The sequence below is a fragment of the Sander vitreus genome, chromosome 20 (assembly GCF_031162955.1).
Source record: "Sander vitreus isolate 19-12246 chromosome 20, sanVit1, whole genome shotgun sequence".
NCBI lineage: Eukaryota > Metazoa > Chordata > Actinopteri > Perciformes > Percidae > Sander > Sander vitreus.
The window spans coordinates 24,042,933-24,063,207 of record NC_135874.1 but is presented as its reverse complement, the minus strand read 5'-3'; the positions used below and the strand labels follow the sequence as shown (position 1 = coordinate 24,063,207).

At 40.8% G+C, this 20,275-nt stretch overlaps 1 protein-coding gene across 1 annotated transcript in view; it reads right to left on the bottom strand.

The window, feature by feature from the left end:
• Positions 1-20,275, bottom strand: part of kif6 (kinesin family member 6) — a 69,894-nt gene that overhangs the window by 19,333 nt on the left and 30,286 nt on the right. Inside the window, exons 12-14 of the mRNA XM_078278268.1 lie at positions 20,044-20,203; positions 11,852-12,046; positions 369-471 (exon numbers count right to left, since the gene is read on the bottom strand). Of these exons, the coding sequence (XP_078134394.1) occupies positions 369-471; positions 11,852-12,046; positions 20,044-20,203 (458 nt within the window). The remainder of the gene's footprint in view (positions 1-368; positions 472-11,851; positions 12,047-20,043; positions 20,204-20,275) is intronic.

Sequence of the window (20,275 nt, the reverse complement as noted above, 5' to 3'; positions counted from 1 at the left end):
TCCGCTTTCATTGTGTTGGAATTTTAAACTCCGGTGGATTTCTGAGGACTATGGTTAACTGCTCCTCAGATCTCTGCAGGGTAAATCCAGACAGCTAGCTAGACTATCTGTTTTCTGTTGCACGACTAAAACAACTTTTGAACGTACACATGTTCAACCAAAACAAGTTCCTTCCTGAGGCTATTTTGCAGAGGCACCGTGGCTCTGCCCGGTGCTTAGTGCTGCCCATGACGATTGTGATTGGTTTAAATGCCAATAAACCAGAGCACGTTTTTCTCCCATCCCGGAATACTGTGTGGACTAGCCAGACCCTCCTCCGCAGCGCTGTGGAGGAAGGTCTGGCAATGTGTGACTAACCGGTAACTAACCTCTGTTTGAGTTGCTTCTTGTTGTCTTCAATGGTCAGAAGGTCCTCATGGTCCCTTATGAAGGTCTTAAAGGCCTCTTGTTTTCCCATGGACAACTGTGGACCTGAGAGAAAAAGATCCAGCAAGACGTATGTCATATTTTACAGTTCATATCACCAGGTCCATGCTGAAAACATTTGCTAAACCTTAAAAACCTAAACCTACCAAACAACGTACCATCCTTACAAGACTGCGTGATTGTCATGCTATTGAAACCAACAATGGAAGTTGTGTCAGGTCCTGCTGTGCAGATTTGAACATTGAGACCTGAGCTGTACGTGTTCCCACATCCACAGGTACTCAACTCCAATCTGGCAGCCAGATGCGAGCTCGAGCCCCACCGATATAGTTAACCTCCCACTTATTACTAATTACAAACTGAAGGACTATTAGCCTGCCATTCACTGTTTAAAGAGAACATAAACACAAATATAAACAGCAATTCTGAGCATGTCAGCATTACATGGCGGATGCTCCCCCCCACCTAACTTTGGCAACTTGCCACATGAAAGGAATGTACATAATTTAGGGCATAACATCCTGCTGATTGTTGATTTTTAATTTATAGGCTTGTAATATTATATAATGAGCATTTTTCTTTAACTGCTATACATCGGTTTCAAATACTTTTACCAAAAGAATAAACCAAAACATGACGGTTCACACTGACTATCCAAAGTGTGTACCTTCGAACATCAGATTTGATTGAAAATCACTATATTCCTTGCTGGCATTACTGTGACATATTGCAGGCCACAAGGCTAAGACAAAGATATTGGGCATTTTCTTATTCAAAGATCTTTGATCAGGCCAATACAGTACCTAATGCTCTACAGGTAACCTTTGACTAAGTGCACAGGAGTGGGAGGGGATCTGTGGAAACTCTTATAAAATGTCAAAGGATAAAAGAATTAATGTCATCCCATTTGTTTGTTTGTTTAAGTTTGGGTAACAGGGAATGATCCCTGATAGTGTTGGTTGCACAATAGGCCTACAGTATATGTTACTTGGAATGTATTACTTAGAAAATATTGCCTTTTACTATTACAAAAGACCTGTGGGCCTGTTATACCGTTGTTTTGTTTTTTCTTATTTTATTCATTTTGATTAATTTCTTTAAGTATATCTTTTTTAACTGATTGTTTTGTCTTTTGTAAAGCTACCTTGGTTATTCATGTTTTGTCTGTACTGTGTTAAAAAATGCAAACTTTGTGGATTATCATGAATTATAAATCGTAAAGAAAAAGAAAATGACTATTTACATTGTGTGAAAAAGCGAATGGAACAAAATGACATTATGCCAAATGTGACAGGCAACACTGGGCTCCTCTGCTATGTGGCTTCAATAATAAAGGACAAAACATTTCATACTGCTGTATACCCTTTAAAAAAATGAGTATATACCTTTATCACAGCATATATTTTGACACGTCCTGGTACAGAGACTGGAACATTTAGTTGGCATTAAAGGAATCACACGAAGCTGGTTTAAGTCCTATTTCTCTGAGCGATCCCAATTTGTTAATATCAACGATAAATCCTCCAAATACGCTAAAGTCAGCCATGGCGTTCCTCAAGGCTCGGTGCTTGGACCAATTCTATTCTCCTTATACATGCTTCCTCTAGGCAATATCATTTGGAAACACTCAATTAACTTTCACTGCTACGCAGACGACACCCAATTATATCTGTCAATTAAGCCAGACGAAAGCGGTCAGTTAGCTAAACTTAAAAACTCCAACAAAACTGAAGTTATTGTCCTGGGTCCCAAGCACCTCCGGACTTCATTATCTAAAGATATAGCTACCTTAGATGGCATTGCCCTGGCCTACACCACTACTGTCAGAAATCTAGGAGTTATTTTTGATCAAGACTTATCCTTTGACGCCCACTTAAAACAAACCTCAAGAACAGCCTTTTTCCATTTTCGTAACATTGCCAAAATCAGGAACATCCTATCTAAAAACGATGCTGAAAAACTTGTCCATGCATTCGTTACTTCCAGGCTGGACTACTGTAATTCCTTACTATCAGGATGCTCAAATAAGTCCCTTAGGACTCTCCAGCTGATCCAGAATGCTGCAGCACGTGTTCTGACAAGAACTAAGAAAAGAGACCATATCCTCAGCCGCCTGCCAACGTCCATCTTCTTGCTCGACACCGGTTATCCTTGCCGTAGTCGGAACCGGTAGCGGCCGATGCGGTTTGCCGGGCCTGGGTCTTGGGTGCAGCTGTCGCTAGGGACCTGCTACACCCTGCTACGCTCTGCGATTCCCTGCAGTGTCCGGCTGCGTCCTGCTGCGTCCTACCGCGTCCACCCATGCTGTGCTGTCCCACATTACACCCCGTAACGCCCTGCTGTGCCCTACTATGACATGAACTACTACGACTACCATTGTAGTCACTGTTCCATTATCTTTATTGTGACTATTACTACCACTGTTCATCACACCCCCAACCGGCACCGTCAGACACCGCCTACCAAGAGTCTGGGTCTGTCCGAGGTTTCTTCCCGAAAGGGAGTTTTTCCTCGCCACTGTCGCAATAGCTACCGCTAATGCTTGCTCTTGAGGGAATTATTGTAATTGTTCGGGCTTTGTAAATTATAGAGTGTGGTCTAGTCCTACTCTATCTGTAAAGTGTCTCGAGATAACTCTTGTTATGATTTGATACTATAAATACAACTGAATTGAATTGAATGTCATATTGAGCAGGAAAAGCACAGGTGTAACTAATTACATTACAGTAATAATGATGGTCTATTTCCATCAAGTGTCCAATTCCAGTGAACCATGGACAGAAGTGGCTCACCTACAGTAAAAGGAAGTCATTATTAATGTTGCGGATTATTATTAATAACACCTGTGCTGTTCCTTCTATGTGAAAATGCCTGCTGGTAAAAAGCCAACAAGGCCCATTTACTCCCAAAGGAGACCAAAATGATATGCAGACACTGAATCATGTTGGCAGGTAATTATCAAGAACTGCTGCTTGAAGGATACCATAATCAGTCTGTGTTGTCATTGTCACTTTTCACATACTCAAAAACATTCTTTGTGGTGATACATAAACTACAAAAAGTTTGACTGTGTATTCTAGTTCCTCTTAAGAGATTCAACCGCAGATACATCTGCCAATCTATCAAAGCTCTCTCTCAACCTGACAAATTTACGGTAACAAGGTCTGTATTTCTAACGTGAAAAGAAATGTTTTCCTTGTGAGTACTGTAAGACTGCACTGTATTGTGTATGACCTAATCTTATAATAGAACACAAACAAGCATTATTTTGCAAGACTTCCATGGCAAACCCAATGCTTCACAAGGATTTCCAACTCACCCTTGTTAAAATATGTGGATCTTTGTGACAAAGCTGTTCTAACCAAAGACATACACAGGACAGTAACTCATGTGGGATTAATTGTAGGACAGTGAGACATTTTGTTTCTTTATTTTTGGAAAGTCCTGATTGAAACCAGCAGGCATCTCACAGTCATACAGTATGTTGAAAGAGCCAACCTCAACAAATCAGTTTAAGGGTTTTCTTGAGGGAAATGCACTCCATTCGACTCTTGTAAAAAGCAACATTCCAGGAATATCTAAGCGTGATATGACATCATAATGTGTTGTACCAGAATAATTTGTGGGCTAATGAGATCACATGGACCATAGGCCAACTTTCCCAATTCTTCTTTTCCGTGCTTCAAGTGCTGACAAACCACAGAGGTTTTTACAGGGGTGGAATGTGTTGTGACTATTATTGCTGTTTCAACAAATTTTTAGAAATGAAATACCAGCATAGTGAAGTATGACTGTACTGTCCCATCAATATATAAAAGGAAACAAATCTCTGACAGCAACTGTTATATGTTTGTAGAAAAAAAACGAGTGCGCTTGATAGAAAAACATCATTTCTGGTACATTGTGTGTTCCTACTGTGTCCTCCTGCAGGGGATAGTAGTATTTGACTCACTGAGGTGTCCTATTGTCTTAGGCTTCTGCTTTGATGACAGAAAGGTGTGGAGGGCCTGGAAGAATCATCAGCATCTCATTACATGTTAGCAGGATTTACAGTAAGATCTAATTCTCCCTGTAAGTCCCAAGTCCCACTTTCTGTGACCTTAATACGAGTCATCACCAGCATGAATTACAACAGAAACACCTTGTCCATCCATTAGAGAACATTTTACACCATAAGAGCACAAGAAGAAGACATGGTACATCTGTACCTGAATAAGAATAAATTAACTTCAGAAAAACACAGTGGCATCTCAGAGTAGTCCAGTTTGCAATTTCAGTGCACATAGTAGAAATCCTGTTCTTCGAGGAATCCAAAAGACAGTGGTCGTCAGAAGGAAAGAAAATAAAACTTCCTAATTTTCATGTTTTATTCTATGCTGGCAAAGCTAAGAGCCCAGTACAGAAGAGTGCATTATGGAAAGAGTTTATATTATTATTTATATGCCATTCAATCAGCATGAACGGTTTCCATGGAAAGGTCATCATCATTACATTTACAGTTAATCTTCAGGGGACAGTAATTACCCTCACCGTAACCATAGAGGCTGTTGGTTACAGCACCAGAACCCAGAACCCTCAGCTTAAACCTAAATTAAAACATACATAAACATTCAGTGACCCATCGAGCATGAGGAAAGTATAAGTGCAGTGCATTTGTTTTGAATTAGGACAGAGTATAGAACAATGATCTAATGTGCATATAGTTTGGTTATGAGTCTCCAAAGTGGGCCATGGGAAATAGACACTCCAGATGTGAAGCATACGATGTATAACAGTGCACTGTATAAAACTACTGTCAATTGTGTGTATTTCTAATTTTTTGCCCTGTCTGTGTATTTAAAAAGGAATTCAATATGGAACAATATAATGGCCTCCTGCAAAAACATTTGAGATTTGTAGATTTAACTGGTTCTTTAAGAAATCCCTGACACCAGGTATGTCCCAGGATTCCACATTAGGAAAGTCAGAAATACTAAAGTGTGAGAGGTGTCCTCTCTGATCCTTCTGGAACTGCTCAATATATTCTTAAAGCGCTTGCTTCCCAAAAAGTCTTTCTGGACAACATTAAGCTTCCCCTGCTAGTTAACAGCTGATGGAGTCAGTTCTGCTCACAGCGTTGGTTGCAAACAGAGCAGAAAGAGACAGAAATTTCTCATGAAGTGTGAGAAAAGTGGATGCACATTCCAGAGTGGACATGTAACTGCTAGCAAGGGACTGCAGGATCATGGGATTTTGGGGAGGGTAGCAACTTTTCCATAACCAAATGGACAGTAATATACAGCACCAATATTTTTGGCAAAAGTACCTAATTTTGTCATTGTATAGTCTGCGTGTAACAGTGATGTAATCAGCTAACACAATCGCAGCTCATGACTCCGATGCAATGTTGAAATTAGTCAAGCTGATTATCTTTTAGCATTTTTCCCAAGAACCGAAACACACACACACACACACACACACACACACACACACACACACACACACACACACACACACACACACACACACACACACACACACACACACACACACAAATTATCATTCCAAAGTGTTTGTTTTACATTTTCGTAGGTGGGAAATGAGAAGATTCACACTTAAAAACAACAATGGTAAATGTGAGCACTCTCGAGTGATTCACTCACTTCGCGGGTCAATGAGTCAGGATGTGTAAAAGTGGTATACTGGCACCCTTTCAAGCGTTAAAATGAAGAGAAGTGTATTTAGTCTTAAACAGAAACACAGGAGAAAGATCCATTACAGTTCCAGCCTGTTTCCTAATACATTGTAGGCCAATGGAAAACATCTCTGCTAAAGATTTTGACATTACTGTGGAGAAGTTAAAACTACAGAAACATAACTGATGACACTCCAGACTATGGCAATGCCATTCAGAATGATAACTTTTCAGCTCATGGATTTCAATATCTCCCATTGTGGAAAACTTTAGACCCTGAGTGGTGTGTGGTTGTAAAGCAGCAGATGCCACACAGCCACAGTTCAACCCAATGGAAGTGGAACCCATGGAGCTCATCACGTCCAGGTGAAAGCGAATCCTCTGGTGAGATGACCCAAATGATCATGCACGCTCCGTATTAGATAACATACAATTCTGAGAGACTAATTCATATGGCACATCATTTATCAGTGGTTTTATAAACCACAGCTGTACAGCCAACCATCACAGTGCTCCTCATTGTCCCTTCGATGAATGACTGATTCGCTTACTACTTCTGACTGGACCGAGTTTGTTTTTTAATAGGCTCTTCTTTCAGAGACCCTGTTTGCAATTACATCTTTGCTGGCCTTATTACCCCACTGGGCACCATTACACATAAATGTCGAAAAGGATGAGGGAGCTGTGGTTAGCATAGACAGGAGCGCAGCCTCAGTGTGAGGAGTTGCTGGCTCATACCCCCAGTGCCTGATGGCTATGACCAAGCTCGTTATAAGGGCTCAGCTTTATCGTCACACTTAAGGCTCCACTTAACCAAAATTAAACAGGAAAAGCCAAATAAATGCCGCCCCTGGCTAGGTAACATATCTCAAAGCTTGATTGGCCTGACTTTCAGCAACCTCCACATCCCTGTTACATTTAAACCAAGTTCATGTCTAAAAAGAGACTGAAAATCCAAGAGGAGTTGCAGTCTGAAGTCTCTGCTACTCTTAGGCGCGGCTTGAGCCGTGCCGAAAACACGTGCATGCTAGAAATAGAACCGGCGCCTATTTTTCACGTGACACGCAAGCGTGTTGGATGCGTTTCCAGGCAAAATAGAATACGAAAAGATGTTTATATGTCATTTTGACACAAATACATTTAATAAATGACATTTTGATGAAAGTCTCTAGGTTTTGACATAAATGCAGATATAAATGTAATTTAAAAAAAATAATAATAAACTGCACCTGTCAATACAGAACAAAATATTCTGTAGCCTAATTTCCCGTCAATACTGCCAACGTTGTCTTTGCTGTAATCAAATCAGTTGAAGAACATGCTATTATTTCATTTCATCAATGGGAAACATACATGTGTACAGACAAGGCTAGCAGCAGCAGTGCCGCGTCAGACACGTTTCTGGTGTGAAAAGACATAGAAAACGCCACGCTGCTGACACGCAACAGAAACGCCATGCTCACGCCACGCAGGCAGTGTGCAGGAGCCCTTACTCTGCCATCTCTGAGTCTCCGTTATTCTTTAATTTCCCTCTGAAGGGACATGCCATGGCCAAACTACATGGAGATAACCTAATCAACTGCAACACTGTAATGACACTCAATTCGAAACCACATGTAAGAGTAATCTGCAGTTACTGGAACTGAAAAAAGAAAACGGGCTTCTGTTTAATTAGATCATTTGCGAGATTTCAATGTATATATTTGCTCGCGGGGGGGGGGTAAATATCCTCCAGCATGTTTACCTAAATGAGATATATCCTTGTATTAGAATAATAAAAATAAAAAATAATAAGAATCAGGCATTTAGGAATTTAGACGTTTTCTTAAATGTAGTGGATCCAGGTTTGTTATCCCGGTCCGGTCTGATTAGTGTCTCTTGTGTTTACACTGCAGCATTCTTGGCCACTGGTCTCTGCTTCGGGTTCCAGTAAGTACTGTACAGTAGGTTTTCAACTCATAAGCAACAAATTACAGGTTCTAATATACTATACTGTCTAAAGTTGCTCACAAGTTTACACTGGGCCACTTGAATGATCTCTAAAAGGAAACTACTAATTATATGCAATCCCAGTGATGACATTGTTTAGAAATAAGGGAGCTCTGGGATGTCAGACTTTTACTCTATGCAGTAAAATCCAGAAATCAAGGATTTGTCATGCCCCACAGGCACACTGAAAATCAGCATGACCACAAAGAGCTGCCCACATTCCAATCGAGAGAGATCACCTGTCTGTACTCTTAGCGCCTAATTTATTACCAAGTTTCTGCTGGGTCAGAGACTGACTGTCATGTTAAATGGAGTCAGTGAAAATGTGTTGAATGTATACAGTACTGATACTTTCGACCCATTCTTACTATTAGTAGCAGTGAGCAGCCATAGTGTAGCGCTGAGGACCAACTCCATTTCTTAGGAGTATCTGAGGACACCCACACAAACACAGAGAGAACATACCCTTTACACAGAAAGGCCATAGTTTGCCCGGTAGGGTTCAAACCTACAACATTCTTGCTGTGAGATGACAATGAAAACCACAGAGCCACCATGCTGCTAAAGTAGTGCATAAATCATAAAGGGTTGGTTCACCCAAATTACAAACAATAACAACAAACATTAAATAAAAGAAAGTATTCAACCAAGATTGTGAGATATCTGTCTCTGAGAATTATGACACCACAGCAATACAATAAAGAGTGCAATGTTATTTGTGGAGCTTACAGCAGGGAAAAAGACATCTAAAACATTCTTTCAACATTTTTCCGGTCATTGTCCCGGTTACTCTTGATAGCCCACATCGCTGTGGACAGCTTTCAGTAGAATTGGGATGGAGGCAATGCCACCCAGGGAAATAAAAGACATTTTTTATAATTTGGTTGAACCAACACTTTAAAGGAGAACTCCGGGCAATTTTTACGTTAATCTTGATCACTATAAATTTATGAGTACTGTCGATAGCAAAAAAAAAAAATGAACAGAATCTGTCCTAGCAAACTGGAGCTGCTGCAGCTAATGCCCATAGCACCCCGTTAGCTAAAACAGCAGTTTTGGGGGCATATTCTAAAGAGCGCCTTTGTGCCTCTTAACAGACACAAAATGCAATTATAATGTCTGTGCAACATGAATAATAATAATAATAGAATTTATATAGCGCTTTTCACGAACTCAAAGTCGCTTTACAGGGCAGGTAGATAATAAAAACAATGCACAACAAAACAAAACAAAACAAAGCAAGATTCAGGCACAGATGAAAAGGAGAGGGGCGTGGGGCTATGGATAGGCAGAGGTGAAGAGATGGGTCTTGAGGCGGGACTGGAAGATGGTGAGGGACTCAGAGGTGCGGATCTCTTGGGGGAGGGAGTTCCAGAGCCTGGGAGCTGCCCTGGAGAAGGCTTTGTTCCCAAAACTGCGGAGTTTGGACTTGTGGATGCAGAGGAGACTGGCTGAGGTGGATCTAAGGGGCCGTGAGGGTTGGTACGAGGAGAGGTCAGTGAGGTATGAGGGGGCCAGATGGTGGAGGGCTTCGTAGGTGAGGACCAGGATTTTGTAGGTGATCCGGTGGGAGATATGAAGCTAGTGGAGTTGTTTTAGGACTGGAGTGATGTGGTGCCAGGATTTGGAGGGGGTGATGAGGCGGGCGGCTGCTTTCTGGACCAGTTGGAACAGGGCTCTTACGTGACAACAAGATACGTTTTCAACTCAGACATCCTGCCGCTAGCTCGTCCTGCTAGCTGCCAGCTGCCGTCAGGGAGTGTGTTCAGCCAGGCTTCTGTGGTAATAATCACGCATCAGTTCCGTGTGTATTTGTAGCTCATCTATTGTGTGTGACATCGATCTGGCGTTGGCGAGTAGGAGTCTTGGCAGTGGCGATTTGTGTGGTAGTTTCGTTAGCCGGGCTAGCAGGCCCGACCGGCGTCCTTGCTTCTCCTTACTCACACACAATAGATGAGCTACAAATACACATGGAACTGATGTGTGATTATTATCACAGAAGCTGCTGAACCATGGATGTATTAAGAGAACACTTCCGGACAGCAGCTAGCAGGACGAGCGAGCGGCAGGATGTCTGAGTTGAAAACGCATCTTGTTGTCACATAAGAGCCCTGTTCATGTTGCACAGACATTATAATTGCATTTTGTGTCTGTTAAGAGGCACAAAGGCACAGAATATGCCCCCAAAACTGCTGTTTTAGCAAACGGGGAGCTATGGGCATTAGCTGCAGCAGCTCCAGTTTGCTAGGACAGATTCTGTTCGTTTTTTTTTCTATCGACAGTACTCATGAATTGATAGCGATCAAGATTAACATAAAAATTGCCCGGAGTTCTCCTTTAATGCCGTGCCCACATTATATGACCATCCATTGCTAGGATAAGCTAATAATGCTATCTGGAGAGGTCTTGAGCCACGAAGACTGGCTCCTCCCACTGCGATGGAGTCTATAAAGCTGGGTGATTCCATGAGTTCTGGTCTCACTATTCCTCTGGGCAGGCTAGTGCCGTACTGGCACCAAACTTGTTTTTTTTTGTTAAGTTGAACCCTTGTTTATGTTAAAGGAGAATTCTGGTCGATTTCAACACGTAGCTTTGTTGTTTGTAAATTTGGAGTGCTGTCAGTAGCAAGAAAAATGAAAACAATCGGTGCTGCCTACGCTGTGTTATCCTCCTGCTAGCATTAGCACTCAACAGGCTTAAACAGGGCACGTTTTAAACTTGTTTTTAGCCTCTTAACATGTTCAAAATGTCATTAAAAGTGCCTACCCATGTGAAGTGATTCCTTCCGAGTGAATCTGACTGCAGTAGATGTGAAAGAAATGCATGAAAGTTCTGCTAATTCAGCTCTGTTTAGTTCTGGTGTTGAGACGGCAGTTAAGAGTGCTTAGGGACCGTCTACAAACTACAACACAGAAAAGAGATACAACAAAAATATGTAGGCTATTAATTTAATGAATAAATAAGGTAGTGTCTCCAAACTTACCTCAATTATAACTTGTCTCCTGCTAGTTGTACTACAGCACTTACTTTAAAAAAATAAGCATATGCCTATTTTTGAAAATATGTTTGCATCTCTTTTCGGTGTTGTAGTTTGTAGATGGTCCCGAAGCACTCCTTGCAGTATCAACACCAGAACTAAACAGAGCTGAATTAGCAGAACATTTCTTTCACATCTACTTCAGTCAGATTCACTGTGTTCACTCGGAAGGAATCACTTCACATGGGTAGGCACTTGTAATGACATTTTGAACATGTTACGAGGCTAAAGACAAGCCCTTTTTAAGCTTGTTGGGCGCTAATGCTAGCAGGAGGATAACACGCTGTAGGCAGCACCGATTGTTTGCATTTTTCTCGCTACTGACAGCACTCCAAATTTAAAAACAACAGAGCTACGGGTTGAAATCGACCGGAATTCTCTTTTAAGCGTGAGCATTTACACTTCCATAGCATCTACCGCCCACAATACACTACTGATACTGATGTCACACACAGTAGTTTACTTTAGTTTAGTTGTCTTTATTTAACTCGTTGTACGGACCTCCCTTCTTTGTTATGCTCCTAAACGAGCTGGGCGTAACAATGCAAATAGCAGCATGTGTCCGAACTATGTCATGGTTCATTTTGGACTCCGTTTTGTTACACCCTTTCCGTATCACACCACATCAGGAGGCTGCAAACATGATCTTAAATCTTTACAACACTAAATGTAAATATTTGCTTTGTAAAGACAAGCGAAAAAAAAAATAAAGCTCCTGAAAGTACCTCTTTTCATGTACTGTATAGCTCGTCCTTCATGGTCCGAGATGGTGTTCGTGCTTCCTTCCCTCAACAGTGGCATTGTCGATACCTTCGAGGCACTCTGGGAAACAAGGCTCTGGCCATTGGTGATGTCAGCAAGCTGAGCAGCAGCATCCTGGGCCCTTTTTTTCTCCTTCTTCAACATCTTAACAAGGATACCTGTAGGCACTGAGTTAAGGGCTCAAATTGTCTTTCCTTTGGAAAAAAGAACGGGATGGAAAAAGAGATCTTTCACACAAACGCACCAATTTTAACTCATGTTGAGTGTTTAGAATTTGATGTACAAATATACATGGAGACTTCTACGGGTAGACAGTTTATCCAAATTTTCAAAACAAAGTTGAATGACTGAGTTGACAATATACAGTAAAAGGGAAGCATCCATAGTGATTTTCTAAAGGCAGTGGGCTTCATTGTAGGCTTTTAATATTGGCAGAGGGCTGACATGTGCTCAGCGTCTTACCTTCCAGGCTCGGGAAGATGTCATGGTCTGGGATGAATCAGCGGAGAGAAGAGGAGCCAGCGAGGCTGCACACACTCCACCAACATTCCACGACATCTTCTCCCACTGATGAGGTTGTACTATGTATGTGTTTGTCTACTTGAATCCAAGTGTAGATGTGTCTGTACGTCTGGCTGTGCATGTGTGAGTGTGACAGAGAGTAACTGAGTGGCTGCATGAGGAGGCTGAAAGGCAAGAATTGCCGCTTAGATCCTGTTCACATTTTTATTGCCATGACACGTTTCACTTCTCCATATGCAATGTCTCTATGCATTAGGAAAATTTACTGTAATCGTTTCCTCTGTTCCATGTACTGCGTTTGCTTCCAACTCCATTGTTATAGTATTACTGTATTCGATCAACTGCCTCCTGCTCAAACTGCTTTCAGCTGGCCTCAAATATATTTTTTTAAATAATAAACGCACAAAGCAGAGCACCGATTCGTTCTGCACTTTCAAATGTGATTATCAAATTGACGCCTGGTTGCTATGCTTCGTGACTTGTGGAGCTACTTTTACTGTATAACAGTACACTGCTGTTTCCACAACTGGTGAGAAAGGAAGACACGGTGCTAGCAGAGGCAATTGTTTTGCAATCAGAAGTGCTGACAGAGGGAAAACTGTAATTGTATGACGCCAATTTACAGAAAGTTGCCAAAATTGCTTTTAAGATGTCAACAGAAAGCAAGAAATCAAAGCTTGTCATGGGTTAGCAGGTATTGGGGAAAAGCTTAGCTAAAGTTATTCTATAAGAAGTATGCTTATGAAAAAAAGCCTGTTTAATCTTTTGTTTTGATCCCTTACATTACCTACACGAATAAAACATTTTAGTCTCATAACATATTCATTCAGCTCCTACCCTGTGTGCCTGGTTTTCCACTATAGATGGAAGTGTGCTTGATGGCCTAATCACAACCCATAATTTAGAGACAACACATTAGTCTGTTCTTCAAGCATGGTCCTATCATGAGATTAGCAGACATCTACTGTACTTGTGGCCAGACTGAAACTGTGGTCAGCAGATAATTTGGGATGTTCAAAGAATGTCATTATTTTGGATGATGAATGGACGTAGTTTTGAAGGAGCCGGAGACGTTAATTTATATTCCTGTCAGCCAATACAAAAGGGATGTCAGTGGGAACGATAACACGAAGGAACCAAGTCTCCAGTTACAGTTTCCAATGAAACCAACCATGCACTCCTCTCAAAACTGCCAAAATCTAAACCCGACACAGTTCCAAATGACCTATAGAAGCCAAGTTTTACAGAGAAATGTGACTGTTTCTGTGGGTCCTAGGTCATTGTTTCATACAAGTCATTACTTCAGACTGTTGTTCACCAGGTTTTTCCATTATTGAGATCTGGCATCTGATATCTTCATTTATGCTGAACACTACCATAGACTTCTAGTATAGGATGAAAATTTCTCTTGGGGGTTGCACGTTAGATCTGTGGGCTGCTTCACATGCCATGCACTCAAAATGTGGTCAAACTCAGCTCATGATGTGCATTCCATCTCTCCTTCTCATCTTTCTTGTCACTCTCTATTATACTGTCCAATAAAGCAGACATCACAGGAAATAAAGAAAATGCCTTTAAACTTACCACAGCTAGCAAAGGTGCAGTGCCAATCTCAGTGGTGCCACAAATTACTCCAATTTCAATGTACCATGCAAAAAAATCTTTTAAGATTCTAGATTACAATTACAGTAGTAGAGGAAGGTTTGAGCATTATGGGTGTCTCAAAGCTACCAATAGCAAATCCTAATAAATAAGTTATTTTCTAGTAAAAATAATCTCAACCTATTGAATTTAGATAAAGAAGGAACGTTTGATAAAGATCCACACTGCTAATATTGTCTTTCTGCTTTCAAAAGCTACAGTATAATGAAGCGATTAGATTTTATTTGCACCTTTAAAAGATGCACAATACACTATAAAGTTAGAAATAATCCTTGCATCCAAGTGTTATAGTGTATTAGTGCATAATAAAAACAAAAACAATTTGCAATTCTGTGATGCTGTCTGTGTTGACACTTGTCCATCTCCACTAGAATGCGGATCGGGCCGCATTTTTCTGTGCGAGCCCGGCCTGCGTCCGACAGAGCAGTAACCGAACCCGGCCCGAGCCCAACAGGCATTAAGATATTTATGTCCGAGCCCGACCCAAGCACGAGAGTTAAAAATCAAAAAAATGTTCTCATACTAATGACACATTGTGTGGAAAGCCCACTTTTATTAAGCAACTGTAGGAAGGCATTCGGAAATGTCAACAGATGAGCGCATCAGCGCACACGGGGGAACAAGGGCACGTTAACACAGGCGCACACCTACATAATAACCTGTTTTAAATTTAATTTTCAATGCCTTATTGCATGATGTGACCGAGCCTGACCCGAACCTAAACATAATTTCTAAATATCCATCCTCTAATCTCCATCACTGGGAATACTCAGACATATGTGGCATATCTTATAGTCTCAACTCAAACACATTAAATCCTACTAAAATTGGTGACAGGGTGCATGAAGACCTGAACTAAATGAAAAATGAGAGATTAGGTCAATGAAGCCCCAAAAAACTGCTCCTGTAAATCCTTCAAAAGTATATGCTCTATATTATTTCAAAGACAAATGACCATAATTGGGGTTTGGATGTAAAAACAGATCAGAGTCTCAGGGTCAGTTACTTTAACAATGTGCAGTGCAAAGAGATAAAAACACTAAACTGGAGCCCGCTGTCCAAAAGCCCCCAAACAATTGCCAATGCTAATGTCAACTCCTCTGTCAACAGAGCATTAAGTGGTGAGTGTGCTTACAACAAAAGCAGTATCCTGTATTATTCACTAACATTTTTTCAGCCCTACCCTGCCTCAGATCACTTAAATACAAGTTCATTTAGTTATAATCAGTTTAATCGAAGACCAGGCGAACATATCCAATCTGCAAAAGCACTGATTTAGGTAATTTCATTCAATCAGCACTCATTTGCATATGCTAAACCAGTATGCAGCTGGCAGCAAACCTAAACTCATGGCTGCATCTCTGTTTGACAATTTTAAATTATGTATGTTGCTTTATGGGCACAGAGTTCTGGATGAGCTACACACAGCTGACGCACAAAGTCACAATTAAGTGACAGGAACCAGCAGGTAATGATAATTACATATCAAGCTTGATGAGTCCATGTTTCATCATACCCAGGAGTATACAAATACAACTTTTAAACTGCAATGTCCAAAATGCCAAAACGTGTTGAAATGTCAGGATAAAATTCCCTTTTCAAAAGTGAATTCAATATACTTGATTGTTTTTTCAGTCAGCACTGAAGCAGAACCCAAAGCAAGGTTCTTATACCTGCTGTCCCCATTTTTTCCACAGCCTTTTTTCACCAATAAAGCCGCAAATGTCAACCTGCTGGTGGCACTGGATAAAAAGTCAGGGGATCACCAAAGTCATTAGGATGCATCGTCTGGGACAAACGTCTGTGCCCATCCATCAGGTAAATGTCCACATATTTTACTGGCTAACCAAAGTCCCTAGAGCCATGCTACTAGTGTGGCTAAAATAAGAAAATAAACATCACATCACACGTAGAGTCTTTGAGCAATAAATTGTAGAGCATTATTTTTGAATGAGTGGAATTTGGAGCACTAATGTCTTAATGTAACAAATCATACAGAACAATGGTCAGTTGTTAAGGGAATCCAGGAAACCCTTTCCAATGCAATGCGAGATAACTTCTGTGTCTCTACAACTGTTGCAATTATGATTTAGTATCTTTTTTATGGATGCATCTAACAGCATGTGAGCCAAGAGAAAATAAAACTGAATAATCTGCTAGTTGTATATACTGCTGTCATCGTTTCTACCTGAAGGTGTTGTCACTTTATGTCCCTGGATCACTGCCCGTAGACAATATTTACACCTATGAGAACATCTAAGAGCAAGAGTTCAAGAGTTTGCTGCTAAATAACAACCTGTTTAATAAAAGCAACTACCAAATTAATGTCATTATTTTAAAAATATGTGTGCCTATTAATTGGCCTCCAGGTTCTATTTTTAACTAGAAGGGCACTCGGAGAGCGCAGGCCTCCGTATCTTACAATGTTAATGAAAGTAAAACAATATTTGTGTTCATCTTCCCCATGATTCAGATCTGCTCCAATATTTTAATGGGTTCTTCCTTGGCCCATGCTACACCCTTCCACCAAGTTCCCACCAGTAATCAACACAAAAACAATGGAAACAATGTTCACTGTGTTAATTTGCATATTTCAAGCCAGTTACGAGTTATTTTCATATCATACTGGCAAGACCTGAAAGCAATGGCTACCTGGAAGGTATGGGATCAATCTCAGGAGGTATGGTATGCCTAAAAAGTGGTCTGCAGTGATGTACTAAAAGTGATGTGTAGTTAAGAATAGATTTGGGCAATGTAGTAAGGATAATATAAATGTGTGGGGTCTACAGCTTCAAGACACACTTGAGACTTGACTGTACAACAACATTTTACCACAGTGACAAGATTTGTGAAATTCTGACTGCCACCTGGCATTTCTACGTGGCTTTACAAATGTGTGTGCAATGTTGCTTTTTAAATTAAGCAGTGTTTGTTAGTTCTCCTTGTTGCTCTATCATCATGTTAGTGGTGGATGTGTCATACCTCTAGCAGAGTAAACTAAGCATTACCAGGTGCCCCACTAACATGCAGAGTCAACCATGCATGGGAACACACATGGACAGTGGGTAGAGATACAACCTTTTGTTTTACAGGGGCCATAATTAACCCTGGGAGGACTCAGCGTCAGTCTGGGAACAGTAAGCCTGTAGCACAGGAACCGATGGCTCCCAGTAACTGTTTTAGCAGAGAAGTGGGAGGGACATTTATACAGACATGGAAAGCATGGCGATTAGCTAGCGGATACAAGCTTAAGTTATAGAAATGGTCTGAATTTAGATAGCTATTAGGGCTCTGGCTGGAAATGATGTCACCCCTACCGGGTTGAAACCCAAACTATAGCATTACATGCTGCAGACAGACCACCCTGACTGAGGGGTTGACAGTTTAGGCTACTGCGTATATACAAACTTCACAGTGAAAGAACATGAGGACAATATGGTCGGTAGTGCGTGTGCATTACTGGTCCAAATATGTGCTTTCAGACACGCACAATACTAATTTTGGCAATTACATTTGCATTGTGTGAAAACCAGTGTATGACATTTTGAGAGGGAAAATCTACAAAAAAGAGAGGATTTCACATTACACACACTTGGTCCAAGAAATACTATGGTGAAATAATATTCTATTTATTTTGGAGAGCTGAGGTTTTTGTGGCTAAGTAATCAAGCAGACATCTCAATTTTCCAACTAATGTGCTGTGATCTAATGACAAGCAAGAGGAGTTGAGGGAAGAATAATCCCATAAAGCTATTAGAAATATCATATTCAAATGCAAATACAATAATTATGATTTATAGTAATTATGATTAACTGCAGTCATTAGATGAAGATCTATCTGAACATACACACTAAAACAACATTTCATGTGTATTTTGGGGCACTGGTGATGAATGCAGGACTACTTTCATTTCATAATTGATGTGCGTGGAGAAGCACTGTAATCCAACCATGCAATAACACAGGCAGATTTACTTTAGGATAAATACCCTTCTCCTAATGAAGATTTGACTCTCAACAGTAACTGATCAAACTGTGAGGCTGGACGCAGACACAAAGAGCTGAAACCAACTCTACTCAATTTATTTTTGCTGATTTTTTCTCCATTGTCTATCAATTTCGAATGCAAATTCCCGAAATGCACTAGGGAGGGTATAGACTGCAGTGTGCTTCCCTTTCGATACTTGCAGTTGCCAGCTGCCTCTTTTAAACTTTTACCTTTTCACTTTCATGCCATCCCCTTTTGTTCCACCCTACAGTGTGCAGGCACCCCCACCAACCAGAATCACAGGTGACAACATGACAAGGACTCTCGCCGTCTTACATTTGCAAAAACAAGCCTAAGGTACTGCGACAGGGAATCAAACCCTAGGGTCTCTCTGGTAGTGGATAGGAACTTTACTCCTGAACCACTGCCCAACCAGCGTTGCGCTATGTTGTGCACCATACACTACAGTAGCAATAAGGGATATCGGAACCAACCCAGAACAGGTATAGCAAATCAATGCTTAAATGAAAGTAGTTAAAGCTGTCCTGGAAACAATGTAGTGCCACACTGCAGGCTCAGTCTTAGTAAGCATAGCAGGATGAAAAACTGAGACAGCATAATGCATCCAGTATAATAGTGGGGGATTCTAGCATTATCTTAGACGTGCATTGTTAAAACGAGCACTTCTAATATTAAGTATCTAAACCTAACAGATGTGTTTATGGGAATGTTAAAACTATAGAAATAAAATGAGAGTAGACCGGACATTGAACTATCTGTCATTTAATTAGTTCAACAGAAAATGGTGATTGTTGTTAGTTGTTATGGTGACAACACATGTCAGTAAAGTGTCTCACACTCACTAGTTTTATCATTTAAAGGTCCAATGTGTAGGAATTTCTCCCATCTAGCGTTGAGATCATATATCACAATCAACTCTCTCACACCACGCAGTTCAAAGTACGTATTACAGCTACGGTAGCCTTCACGCTTCAAAAAGCTGGTCTCTTGCTCTTTTCAATATCCTTTTTCTTTTTCTGGGCGAAGAAGAAGACTCCTGTTCCTGAACTTTGGATTTTGAATATGTGTGGTCCTCCATGTTTCCTTCTTCAAACTTGCCGGGGCCGGGAAGCTACGATACCCATTAGCAGCACCTGTGAGTTTATCTGTTTATCTGAGTAACAGCGAAAACGCGAAAGGCGGAGCAGTATATCGTGTATGTCCCTTAGCGGCTAACGTATTTCAAGATGGAGCATGAATATGGAGCGTCTACCCCAGTTCATGCGAATGCAAATGTAAAATTTCAAGCCAAGAGGAATACTTGGAATTGATGGTGGTGGTGAATATTCATGAAAAAGGACGAGATTGTGAACCGACAACACAGATTTTGATAATGAACAACTAAACACGTTACACACTGGACCTTTAATGAATAGAATTTGATGACTCACACCTAGAAATATGAAGCAATTAAATCCAGCAGTCCTCAATTCCTCTCTAGCAGCAAGGCAACGGACATAGTGCACAAAAGACGCCTCTCCATGCTCCGCACTACTCCACTGCTCGTTTGTTGCAACACCTAACCTCAGTGAGTCCGCGACTTGCCGTAAGTCGGTTATACAGAAGTTTGTGCAGGAGATAGCCTGCTTCAACGGTCACAGTTCTTTGCAATGGCAAAGGTACACATCAAAATGGCAAAACTCTGACCATCCTGCTATGTTGGTTTGAATGGGAATGTCCGTTCTACCCTCATTCTATTTCTATGGTAAAACATTTATGCTATTTATCAAAAGTAATGTAATTTCTGTGGCAGAAATCTCCTGCTAGACAAACGGTAAGTGAGCAAATTTTCCCAGACTACAAGATGTTTTATAGCCTTGTTATCATATTTTTAACAATTACCAGATGTATTGTTTTTGTTAGACAAGTTATCTACAAACCATAGAAGAAAACCTAAGATGGCTGCACCGGGTCAAAGGATACTTATCTCATTATCACGTTGCGCCATCATCTCCTTTAATCTGGTCATTTCTGCGGTAGAGTGGTTGCTGTCTTGAATTACCGCTTCCCTCACTGTTGCTGCTGGTGACGCTCGCCCATCACTGTGCCTATTTCCTCCATCTTGCTTGTTCATGATCATTTTCTGTAAAAAAAAAAAAAGATTGTTGACCTTTAATGGTAGTTAAGAGAATGGTATTTTTTTCTTTAATATTAC